The following is a 12,661-nucleotide window of genomic DNA, read 5'->3' on the forward strand; positions in this document are numbered from 1 at the left end:
CTAAAACAACCTTCCTGCCATTCTCCACCATTTCTTTTTTTAAGGTATTTTTAATTAGATATTTTCTTTATATACATTTCAAACTTCAAATGCTATCCCAAAAGTTCCCTATACCCTCCCCCCGCCCTGCTCCCCTACACACCTACTCCCACTTCTTGGTCCTGGCATTCCCCTGTACTGGGACATATAAAGTTTGCAAGACCAAGGGGCCTCTCTTCCCAGTGATGGCCAACTATGTCATCTTCTGCTACATATTCAGCTAGAGACATAAGCTCTGGGGGTTACTGGTTAGTTCATATTGTTGTTCCACCTATAGGGTTGCAGACCCCTTTAGCTCCTTGGTCTAGTTTCTCCATTGGGGGCCCTGTGTTCCATCCTATAGATGACTCTGAGCATCCACTTCTGTATTTGCCAGGCACTGGCATAGCCTCATACAAGACAACTATACCAGGATCCCTTCATCAAAATCTTGCTGGCCTATGCAATAGTGTCTGGGTTTGTCTCCACCATTTTTTCCCCATGGACAGTTGTGCCACGACTTCAATTCCATCTGTCCTTCAGCACATCCTCAGAACACATTCTAGTGGGAATAGCTAGATGTGTTCGTTTGTCATCAAAATTGGGTCATTATGGTGCTTCTCACTACTTGGAAATCAAGTTAACTTTTGGAAACAAACAGGTTGAGTTGGCGGTGGATGGCATAAGGTGTGTGCAGAAATGGGACACCCAAAGGAGGCTTGAGTATCAGCAGAGGCCAGAGGAAAGGGCCTCCTTACTCTCTGCACACACCCTCACACGTGACGGGCAAGCAGAACCCTAATCAGATCAGCTATGGGTAACAGAAGTCTACCCAACTGAAGCAAGGATGCTAACTGGAAGAGACAGCGTGTTCATCAATGCATCCTATTCTGGTGTGTGAGCTGTAGTGTGCATTGTACAAGATACAGCACAGTGACCTGGCAGCTAGGACTACCATAGCACTGATGAAAGGAGTCGCCAGTGGACATAGGTCTTTGAAACTTCAGAAGGGCTAGTGACAGAGCCAATTTAGCCCCCTTGGGCCTGGGGAGACTTCCCCCAAGGTACCCAATTCCTTTGCTCAAATTATGAGCCCTCCAGAGCAATCTTCTGAGGGCCATCATGAAGGAATGTTCTGGAAGAGAATGGGTATGTTCTTATTGGGTCTCCTCATGGGAGAATTCAATAGCATGTATGTTGAGAAACTGACCACAGGGATACATATAGTAAATGTTCAATAAAGGCAAGTTAAAACAGGCCAGTGTAGTGTAACCCTGCATGCACAGCTAGAGGAGAGTGGTACAGCAAGCTGAAAATGTCTCTCCTGATGCCAACATCTGCCCTGCCCAGACAATGCTAGAAGAAGTTGCTAGGCTCAGGAAGGGTTGCTCATCTGTCCAGGAAGTGGAAGGAGGAGCAGAGCAGCTGAGGAACAGAGGCCGCCACCCTTACCTGGATCTCTGTCTGCACTGTGCATTTGACAAGCTTGAAGTTCTTCCCTGGGTTGAAGCTGTTGCTGTAGAAGCAGACCTTGAGGATGCGCACGTCTTCCTTCTCCACATCCACTGGTACCACCACCATGGGCTCTGGGGGGCCCTCAGGCCGGCGTAAAGTGCCCACTTTTACACGGCTCAAGGGCTCAGACACCCCGGACATCCTCTCAGACTGCAGCTAGGACCGGCACATTGCAGTCCTGCAGAGACAACAGAGAGACAGCCACAGAGTGAGCTCTTGCAAGCCACATGCCACATCCCCCAGGCTGGCACACCCACAAGACCCAGGATGGATACAACAGCCCATTCTTTTAATCCTGAAAACTCCCTGCAAAGGCCTCCAGCTGCTTCGACTGGGGAGGCTTTGAAGCATGGGAGCCAGTTTGATAAAACATCCAGGTATATAATCTAGACTCACTCTCAAGCACGCAAGCTCTGCCTTCTGGCCCTATTTCCTTCCCTGTTCTCCTCCGACACTGGCTCCTAGGCAAGAGGCCCACACTTAGCACATGAGGCAGCTGCGAGAGGAGGCGGCTGTGGCATGACACAGCAGAGCAGAAAAAGCAGGGAGTGAGGCTGTGATAAATAGGAGAAGGAAAACAGGAGTGGAGAGGAAAATCTGAGAAGAAACATAACTTGGGGGTCGGTGGCCCCAAGAGAATGTACAGAGAAGAAGATAAAGTGCCCAGATCAGGTACAGGCCATTAACTTGACTGATCTTGCTCACAACCTCAGTACTTGCTAGAGTTTTCATATAGGAGGCCTGGACCTCATAGGAACTCACCACATAGAGTACCAGGGATCACAGAAAGGCTGGCCTAGGGAAAAAAAGCCCCTTGGCTGGTTCCCTGCTGTTTAGGGTAGAAAGTTGTTTTGCATGACAGATAGAGCTAGTCTGGGCTCCTGCACACTGCAGCCTGTACTGAGGACAGCCTGGCCACAGTACTGACACAGAAGTAAATTAAGAATCCGTGCAATCTGTAATTCAGCCTGAATCTCAGCTGTCTTAATCTAGTTTAATCACCAGTGGACATAGGTTTTTGAAACTTCAGAAGGGCTAGTGACACAGAGCCCTTATTTTCAAACTTAAACACTAACTACATTTGTATTTTAAAATAGCATACAGTGTTCTGCAAGGAGTTTGCCCTGGGGCTGGGAAGTATGCATAATAGATTACACGACCGGTGTGCACAACGTCCTGATTTCTATCTCTAGTACTATAGAAAGGAAGGAAGGAAGGAAGGAAGGAAGGAAGGAAGGAAGGAAGGAAGGAAGGAAGGAAGGAGGGAAGGAGGGAGGGAGGGAGGGAGGGAGGGAGGGAGGGAGGGAGGGAGGGAGGTGAGAGAGGGGAGGAGAGGAGATAGAACCAGAGGGAAGGGGAAGGAAGAAGGCAGGCTCAGAGAAGAGATTTATGCTCAAAGAAGCTTGGGAAATCCCTGGTTAAACAACAGAACTATCAAGGACTGACTTCTCCTGATCTAGAGCAAGGGATTAGGCTATTGAGATGGCTCAGCAGAGAGATGCAGGACCATCCCACAAATTCCATTCTCAATCCCACAAGGTGGCAGGAGAGAACTTACTCCAGAGAGTAGTTTGTACACCACGTGACTGTCTGCACATGTACATGGGTTCACACACACACACACACACACACACACACACACACACCATAAATAAATGTATAAAATTATAAAGTGGGGGAATGTCCAAAGAAGTAAGAAAAGTTGTAACTATGCATTGGCAACATCAGCTGAGGCTTGTACAGGGGTCACCAGTGTACCCCCAATCCCTGCCCTCTGTGCATGTATTGAATGTGTCTGTGGTGAGGATTAGGCGGTCTTAATTTCCAAGAATTTTTCTAACGATCACCTTAAACTTGGGTCTGACGGCTCACACCTGTCATTGCAGCACTTGGGAAGCTGAGGAAGGAGGGTTGTCATAAATGTCAGGCTGACCTGATCTACAGAGCAAGACCTTGTCTCAAAACAGAAAACTACCCAGCTAGTTCTAGAATGAGCTAAGCCCTAGGTCTGAGAGTTATTCTTAGAGATAAAAGATGTGCATTCTCATATGGGTGTAGTTTGGTGGTGGGGTGTTGCCTGCACCAGGAATTAGGAGGGAAAAATAATGGAGCTGGCAGAGTAACAATATAAATATGGAGTCAAGTATTTTAGAAGCAGAACATAGCCTATGATTGTTTATTTATACTGATCCAGGTACCTGGAAAGATTTGAATAGTCATTACTCTAAGGAACTATTCCTTTAAAACAAAACAATAAAGCAGTGGCTGGGAAGATGGCTCAGTCAATAAAGTACAAAGACCAGAGTTCAGATCCCCAGTAACCTCATAAAATCCAGGTATGGTGATGTGCTCCTATAACCCCAGCAATGGAGGCTGTGGAGAGGAAAAGATGGGTCTCGGAGCTTGCTGGCCAGTCTAGTTGAATCCACAAGCTCTCAGTTCCACAAGAAATCTTGTCTCCAAGAATAAAATGGACAGTGAAAGAGAAAGACATTCAAATCTTACCTCTACCTGTGTGTGCACACATACCTCATATGTACATGTGTGTATACCCATACAACAACAACACCAAAGAACAACAACAAAAAAGGAGATATGTTTTAGGAAGGGACAAAGGCGGTATTGTAAGAATTCAGGGAGAAAGAAGACATGTCTCTGGGGTCAGGGGAAGCAGAAAAGGGGAGCACAAGGCTGAGCTCACAAGGGTGGATACATCTTGGGACTAGACTGACAGAAAGGAGAATATGTGTTCTAGAAGTCTATCTGAATTTGTATACCTGTCTCTATGTATACCTCTCTCTCTTTATATGTAACCCCCCTCTCTCAATAATCCCTCTATGTATAGTGGACCCTAGTGTTCTACCCTACAGTAACAATCCATATAAATTCTTCTTGAAGGAATTCAGAAGTTATTTGAGGGGTGTCTGCAGGAAGCACCCCCAGGAGCGTAGAACAATGTGGCATTGAAGGAAAGACAGGCGAAAAGGGGACTGTGCTGAGTACTGAATCTTGGACAAGCCCCCTTTCAATCCTCTGGGAACTGGAGGGGACTGGGGAGCCCAGGATGGACCGACCACATCTCACTCAGAGAAAGGGAGAGCTGGGAGCATGTCTACTCCACTTCATATGCTCAGTGTTCTTGGCAGTTCTTGTCAGTTCTGCACAAGGGAGATGCCAGAAAGCCTTTAGGCAAAGATGCAGAACAGGCAGCTGGGAGATGAGGGAGAATACTGAAGTGGCAAGGCCTGAGGGGGCCCAGGAGGGATGATGGCAATGGTACATTAGGATTGGGAAGATGGGGGGGTACTTAGTCCCTAAATAGCATAGTCCTAGTCAGGAGTACAAACAAGCAACTGCATATGCTCCAGGAAGTGCTGGCCTGCTGGCTTGAGGATCTGCTGGTCTGGTAGGCTTCAATTTGTATGTGGTAAGTTGTACACAAGGCTTTCACAAAGGTGGATTGGGAGACAGGCATCTGAGGGGGGAAGTGGAGTGACCTATGACACACAACCCCAGGGACTTGACCTTATCTGCAATGGACTGAATGCATGAGTCCCTTAATATTTATATGCTCAAATTCTAACCCCCCAAGATGCTGGTATGACATAGGGATACATAGAGAGAGGTTTACATAGAGAGAAAGAGAGAAATGTCTTTAGTGATCCCATCAGGTGCCCCTTCAGTCTAGGTAGCATCTTCATTCAGAGGGCTGCAGCATCAGTAGGCACATCCTAGACACCCCCAGATGCCCCCTGAAATGCTGGACAAGTACGAGAGAATACTTAAATAGGCTTAAAATGTATTGGTAAAGTTCAAGATCCAACGGTGAGAACTGGGGAACACTCCATGGTCATTTGTCATGTGTCACTGAGTACTGAGGAATGTGGAGGCAGCAATACCTGCTTGAAGATAAAGCAGAAGGTTGAAGTCTATGCCTAGACACGGCCAGGGCAAAGTGTCAGGTACTTAGGAACGAGACCTTCAGATGCTCTTGAGCCTGCACTGTTATGGCTGCTCCTAGAGGAGAGCTTTGCTTTCCATTCAAAACAAGGAGTCAGTGAGAAAACTGCAGTAAGAATGTGGGGGAACGTGACGGTTGCAGCCAGAATTAGGAGACAGCCTGGCAGCCTCTTACCACACCATCACGGAATCCTCTCCCTTGGTATTTACCCGAAGTATTTGAAAACTTAACAGCCACGCCAACACCTGCTCACGAGGAATGGCAGTCTTATCTGTAATCACCAAAATGCGGGATGAGTCAAGGTGAATGGATATGCAAACTGGTATCCACACAATGAACTCTTATTCACACTGAAGAGAAGAGTTGGGGCTGGGTAAAGACGGCACAGTGCTGGCTATGCAAGCACGTGGACCTGAACTCTCCCCAGAACTCGAGTTGTTGCTGTAGTTGTTTTAATAGCTATGCGTGGTGCCATGCATTTATCACCCCATTGTTAGAGAAAGCAGAGACAGGAAATCTGGGCCTTACAGGCCTACCTGGTGAGTTCCAGGTCAATGAGAGCTTATTTCAAAGAAGGTAGACTACACTCTGCTAAGACCCAAGGCTGCTGGCCAAGCCCCTGAGATCCAATATGCTCATGCGCATTGATGCTTGCATACTCCCACACAGATGTGCTACTCGCATGTATAGGAACACATTTGCAAACACACACACACACACACACACACACACACACACACACACACACACACGCAAGCATGCATGCACAAAGAGAGAAGAGTTGTCAAGATATGAACTCCATGGAAGAACCTAAAGTGATTATATTTTTTCTTTGAGGCAGGGTCTCAGTGTGTCCGTCAACCTGGCCTCACATTCACAGAGATCCACCTGCCTTGGCCTCTCTAGTGCTGAGATTCAAGGCATGGAGCCCACATACAGCTAAATGAATATTTTTTAAGTAAAAGAGAAGTCTATGTACATCCTGTATGGTTCCAGTTGTGGAAAAACAAAAGTTTAAAGATTAAATTTAAGGCCAGGAGTTGCCGTGAGGAGACAGGGAGGGATGAACAGAGAGCACAGAGTATGCTCAGACAATGGAAATGTTCAGTCTACCATGATTCCATAAGGATCGTCATACTTCTATCTGTCTTGTAGACAGCACAGGAAGGATAAAGTCTGATGTTAAACGACAAGAGAAGGCCACAATGGTATCAGTATGGGATTAGTAATGGGAGAAGCCGTGCATGTGGTGATGAGTGGCATTATGGGAATTCTTTGCATTTCCTGTAATTTTGCTGTAAGCCTAAAACTATTCTTAAAAAAACAAGTATGTATATGTGTGTGTATGTATGTATTATGTATGTATAGGTATAGGCATAATCATATGCATGTGTATATGTATGTGTGAATATGTATGTGTGTATATGTATGTATGTGTTTATGTGTGTATGTATTATGTATATATGCATGTATAACTACAACCTGGTATACTTGGGAGCCCCACCCATTTCCGAATCTGACCAGTGTCTAGCACAGTGAGCATCCTGTCCCCAAATCCTGACCATGACCCAGTACCTCTGAGCAACAGCAGCCCACACCAGCTGACAAGTCAGCCATTGCCTGTAAGCCCAGAGGATGTGGATTTCTTATCTTCGGCAGCTTCCTCTAGCCCAGTGAGCTCATGGCCCACAGGGTGCTGACAGAAATATGTTAGCAAAGTCATTCTGGTTACCCATGATCCGCTTTTACCTTCAGCCTGATGTGGGCCCCTCAGTTCTGCATTTTGTCCCAGGGAAAACACATTTGCAGAAGAAACCAGCAGAATTACTATAGATTCTAGAAAAACCTTAAAACACACACACACACACGCACACGCACACGCACACGCACACACACACACACAAAGGCAGTATTGCTCCAAGGGTAGAATGACATAAAGCTGCAGTAACATATGTGCCAAGCAGCATTCAGCAGCCCAAACACAATCCAGACCTTCCCTGAGAGACTGTCTCCACTGGTCCTATAAGAACTAAGAATGAGGGCTGGTGAGATGGCTCAGTGGGTAAGAGTACTGACTGACTGCTCTTCCGAAGGTCCTGAGTTCAAATCCCAGTAACCACATGGTGGCTCACAACCACCCGTAATGAGATCTGACACCCTCTTCTGGTGTGTCTTCTAGTGTGCAGACAGCTATAGTGTACTTATTTATAGTAGTAAATAAATCTCAAAAAAAAAAACAAACTAAAAATGAAAACAGAATTTGAGTCTGAAGACCCTAGCCTACAAGGCAGTGCCCAGATCTCTATTAACACATAAAAATTGCCCAGACTCCTTCCACAGAGAACAATCTATAATGATTTACCCAAACTCTCCAAAGCAGAGTTACCAGACGGTAGTGTTTAGGAAGGCCTGTCCTTCTGGCCTGAGATTTACCTAGATTCTCCAGTCTCTCTTCCTCACTCTGCCTGTGACCCTGTTCCAGAACTAAAAAAAAAAAAAAAAAAAAATTCCGCGAGACCCAGCAAATGGCTTAACTTTTCCTAGCCTCCTTTTCCCCACTGATAACATGGGGCAATAATACCCTGCTTACCTTCTGGAAGCCTTGTGAAGGGAGAGAAGGAATGGGAGTCCATTAATAGTAGTAGGACACAAAGGGAAATCACTTCCTGGCTATCGCTTGCCTATATTCCAACATCGTATGTGACCACCACGTTCCAGTATCCTGTTCCTTCTGCCAGGTGCCTTTTACAGGGGTAAGTGTTTGTCTTCAGCCTTTCCCACCTATGGTGTAGATATTCCCATCATGGCTGATTTCAAGCCATCACTGTATACCACTGAATTCCAAGTCAGGACGAGACGGTGACCAACAAACCGTCGGCTCCTAGTACTCGTGAAGGAACTTGCCTGCACCTCCTGGCTATTTGAATTTCTCATCTGTTGCCTTAACCTTTGAAAAGTCCCCTGACCCCTCAGTTCATGAGCCAAAGCCCTACCCTTTTCTCCAGACTCAGCTCTCCCACCACCGGTGACCACTCCACCCTGTATCCTAGTCTGCCCTCGGCCCTCCAAGTGGTGTCCAAGGCGTGTCCATACCATGATACCAGTGAACCCTTGGCTCTGAGCCACCAGTGGGCTTCAGTGTGCTTCTTAGGCCCCAGAACTGCCCAGGCTACAGGCAAAGAATAACAAACACAAGGAAATGGGCCCAAATTAAAACAGGAAACATTTTGATTGGCTACAAGAACTTCTTGGCTCAAACTTTCAAAGGATACTTCAGGGGCCTATTGAGTCTCCGAGCCCCTATTAATCTTCTGGAAGAAACTCAATGATGCCCTTCCTGAACGGCAAGTCATCTACCTGCCCAAAGGAGGTGGGACTGAAGTAAGATTTAAACCTCTTCCAGACGACTCAGCTATACTACCAAGCTCTGCATTCCCAGCCTGAGGAAGGTTCTGGGGATCACCACAGGAAAAGAAAGTCCTTTGTCAGGTGGACATTGTAAGGCAGTGTTCTCTCTTATGGAACATCTACCATCACATAACAGGGAGTTCACACAGTAACCCGATTTCCCAGAATAATTCTGCAGATGGGACTTGTCCTTATGTACTATGAGAAGAAACTGAGTCCTACAGAGGTCAGCTTTGCCAGGCCACAGAGCCAGCGAGTGGCCAAGACTTGAGGCTACCATGATGCCCGACTCCAAAGTCCACAGTGAGGGATAGCCCAGTGATGTGGCACAGCGGCCCTGGAGACAAGTTTGAAACCCACATCTGAATGAGTCAAGTGGGTAAGCATTCATCTGCCTGACATCATGCCAACCGCGCTGCTGACTAACACCAGTTACCAAAGCTACCAGGTTGGTGTCACCGTCCACTGCTGTTAGTGAGGGCCTGGGTATTAAGGCCCAGCCACTGACTGGCTCTGATGGTTAGAGATGGAGGTTGCGTGAATCAGAGTTTCCAAATTGTGGTTGGGAGACAGATGGTGGCCATGACAATGTTTTCATGTGTCTACCACAAAATCTGATATATAAGGATCGTGCAGAAAACTCGTGTTGTGACCCAGTGGATTTGATTTTGGTTTTGTTCTGTTTTGAAGGCTTTTTTTTTTTTTTTGCTTTTGCTTTTTTGAGACAAGGTCTTCCGTGTCAAGGCTGGCCTTGAGATTGCTATGCAGCTATAGGGAACCTTGAATTCTCTTTTAGAGTTAGGAGTGTGTGGATACACCTCTCTGTGGGAGTTACATGCATATGAGTATGCTGGTGAGCGTATGTATGCACTTGGATACATGCAGCCAGTGAAGGACATCAGATGTCTTTTCTCATTTATTCTCTTCCCTAGTACCTTGAGGTGAAGTCTCACAAAACCACAAACACATCACCCAGGATAATAGCTGTCCAGTGAGTTCTTGGGACAGTTGTCTCTGCCCTTCAATGCTGTTGTTACAGATATACGCAGGCTCTGCCCCTCGGTATGGTTACAGATATATGAAGCCATGCTCAGCTGGGGATTCAAGTGTGCTGGGGACTCAAGTCCTCATGTATGCATCGTAAGTGCTCTTCTCTATAGCCATAGCCTAGCTCCTGACCTTGGACTCTTGGTTCTCCTGGCCCCACCTCTCAAATGCTAGGAGTACAGGTGTATGTCACCACATGTTTATTTGTTTATTAGTTTGTTTGTTTGTTTGTGATATATCCTGGCCCAGTCTAGCCCTGGCCTTCCACTTTCTCCTGCTCGGCCATCTGAGTCTGGCAGTCACAGGTATTGGCTGTCACTCCCAGTGTTGAATGTATTCATTTTAAAAGACATCTGCTCATTCTCGAATCACACTCTCTCTTCTGTATTACAAAGCTCATTCCTTACCGAATGGCTGAGAAGCACCTGAAAAAATGTTCAGCATCGTTAATCATCAGGGAAATGCAAATCAAAACAACACTGAGATTCTACCTCACACCAGTCAGAATGGCTAAGATCAAAAATTCAGGTGACAGCAGATGCTGGCGAGGGTGCGAAGAAAGAGGAACACTCCTCCATTGTTGGTGGAATTGCAAGCTTGTACAACCACTCTGGAAATCAGTCTGGCAGTTCCTCAGAAAATTGGACATAGTACTACCGGAGGATCCCGCAATACCTCTCCTGGGCATATATCCAGAAGATGATCCAACCGGTAAGAAGGACACATGCTCCACTATGTTCATAGCAGTCTTATTTATAATAGCCAGAAGCTGGAAAGAACCCAGATGCCCCTCAACAGAGGAGTGGATAAAGAAAATGTGGTACATTTACACAATGGAGTACTACTCAGCTATTAAAAAGAATGAATTTATGAAATTCCTGGGCAAATGGATGGACCTGGAGGGCATCATCCTGAGTGAGGTAACCCAATCACAAAAGAACTCACATGATATGTACTCACTGATAAGTGGATAGCCCAGAAACTTAGAATACACAAAATATAAGATACAATTTGTAAAACACATGAATCTCAAGAAGAACAAAGACCAAAGTGTGGACACTTTGTCCCTTCTTAGAATTGGGAACAAAACACCCATGGAAGGAGTTACAGAGACAAAGTTTGGAGCTGAGACGAAAGGATGGACCATCTAGAGACTGCCATACCCGGGGATCCATCCCATAATCAGCCTCCAAACGCTGACACCATTGCATACATTAGCAAGAGTTTGCTGAAAGGACCCTGATATAGCTGTCTCTTGTGAGTCTATGCTGGGGCCTAGCAATCACAGAAGTAGCAGAAGATGGCCTAGTCAGCCATCAGTGGAAAGAGAGGCCCATTGGTCTTGCAAACTTTATATGCCTAAGTACAGGGGAATGCCAAGGCCAAGAAGTGGGGGGGGGGGGGTCCAGAAGGGGGGAGGGTATGGGGGACTTTTGGGAAAGCATTGGAAATGTAAATGAAGAAAATACCTAATTTAAAAAAACAAAACAAAACAAGGCTCATTCCTTCATGAAATGCCAGCAGTAACTTTTGGCAATTTTGGTCTGAGGTTTCTGCAGCTTATCAGCTATGCCACCTGAACCAGGTGACCTTTTTAGGTCCGTTTTCTCTATGGAGACATGAAGCTGATGTTATCTATTTACCGAGTCTTTCTGAAGAATCAGGGGCATTGCAATACACATGTTGCTTGTTTGTTTGTGCCTGAGAATTAGCTAAAGAAAGAACTGGAAAGCTAATTTAACAGCAAGGCCAGGTTTTCCAAGCCCAACTCAGCAGTAAATGAGGTGGCCTCTGCAGCCCAGTCTGTCTCTCCAGCCCAAAGACTGCCTTCATAACCAAGCTCGCCTTCCTGTGTCCATTCTGTTCACCTGGAAAGCCTCCCAGACTCCCCGAGTTCCTGCTCTGCCCACTCAAGTTCCCCTGCCTGACCTGAGAATACAGAAGTATGTTCCATGGAAGGAAGCCCCACGGGAGAGAGCCCAAGCACCAGCCACTCAGACCAACAGAAGTCAGAATATCACGAGAGGCACTCTTTGTTTCCACTCTGTCTCTGAGTCACTTCCCCTGGCTGTTTCCACATCAACAAAATGGGGAAGGCAGGCCTTTCCTATCTCAGGGCCTGCTGGGCACAGGCACTTAACTAATTGTCGTGACCTTGCAGTCATTCCTGAGCTTCTGGACCCAGCTGTGCCCCAGGCTCCATGCTGCACCCACTGACTTGGTCCTTTCAACCCCCAGGCTCCTGTGGGGCCAGCATTCTACAGCCCTGGGACCCCCCAACCTGTCATTTGGTTAATCTCTTCCCTTCTTCCCAAGGCAAAGGAATGAACCCGGAAGGTTGTGATTACTGCCAGCTATAATTCAGCGTAATTCAAAAAGCATTTGAGACTCCACCACATTTTCTGCTTCCCACCCCCGCGCCCATTACCCACTTGGAGCCTTCTGTTACCAACACCTGCCTCCCTGCAGGTCAGCTGGCTCCGAGAGAGCACCAGAAACCAGGCGCTTCACCTTCCTGTTAAGGGAGCCTTGGTTCTCCCCATTCGTTCAAGGCTTTCCTTGCTGCTGGCCAGATTCCTCTCCCTCTTGTTTGACCTTTGGGTTCCATTGCTTTCCACAATCGCTAGCACTCATGGTGGCGCAGGCAACACCACCACTGAGGCAGAGGTGGGGAGAACATGAGTTTCAGGTCAAACTGAACTATGGAGACCT

General features: G+C 46.7%; 1 protein-coding gene across 9 annotated transcripts in view; it reads right to left on the reverse strand.

Annotated features, from left to right (window-relative positions):
* The window catches only part of Ptk2b (PTK2 protein tyrosine kinase 2 beta), a 127,844-nt gene that overhangs the window by 58,585 nt on the left and 56,598 nt on the right, over positions 1-12,661 (reverse strand). For 7 of the 9 annotated variants that reach the window (XM_017315926.2, XM_017315930.2, NM_172498.3 and 4 more), the window contains exon 2: positions 1,471-1,711. In XM_017315926.2, the coding sequence (XP_017171415.1) occupies positions 1,471-1,674 (204 nt within the window). In that variant the 5' untranslated portion in view covers positions 1,675-1,711. Of the gene's footprint in view, positions 1-1,470; positions 1,712-1,929; positions 1,985-12,661 lie in introns of those variants that run through there. The other 2 variants (XM_017315928.2, NM_001360233.1) reach the window with 2 other exon arrangements.

Source organism: Mus musculus, chromosome 14, assembly GCF_000001635.26.
Source record: "Mus musculus strain C57BL/6J chromosome 14, GRCm38.p6 C57BL/6J".
Lineage (NCBI taxonomy): Eukaryota > Metazoa > Chordata > Mammalia > Rodentia > Muridae > Mus > Mus musculus.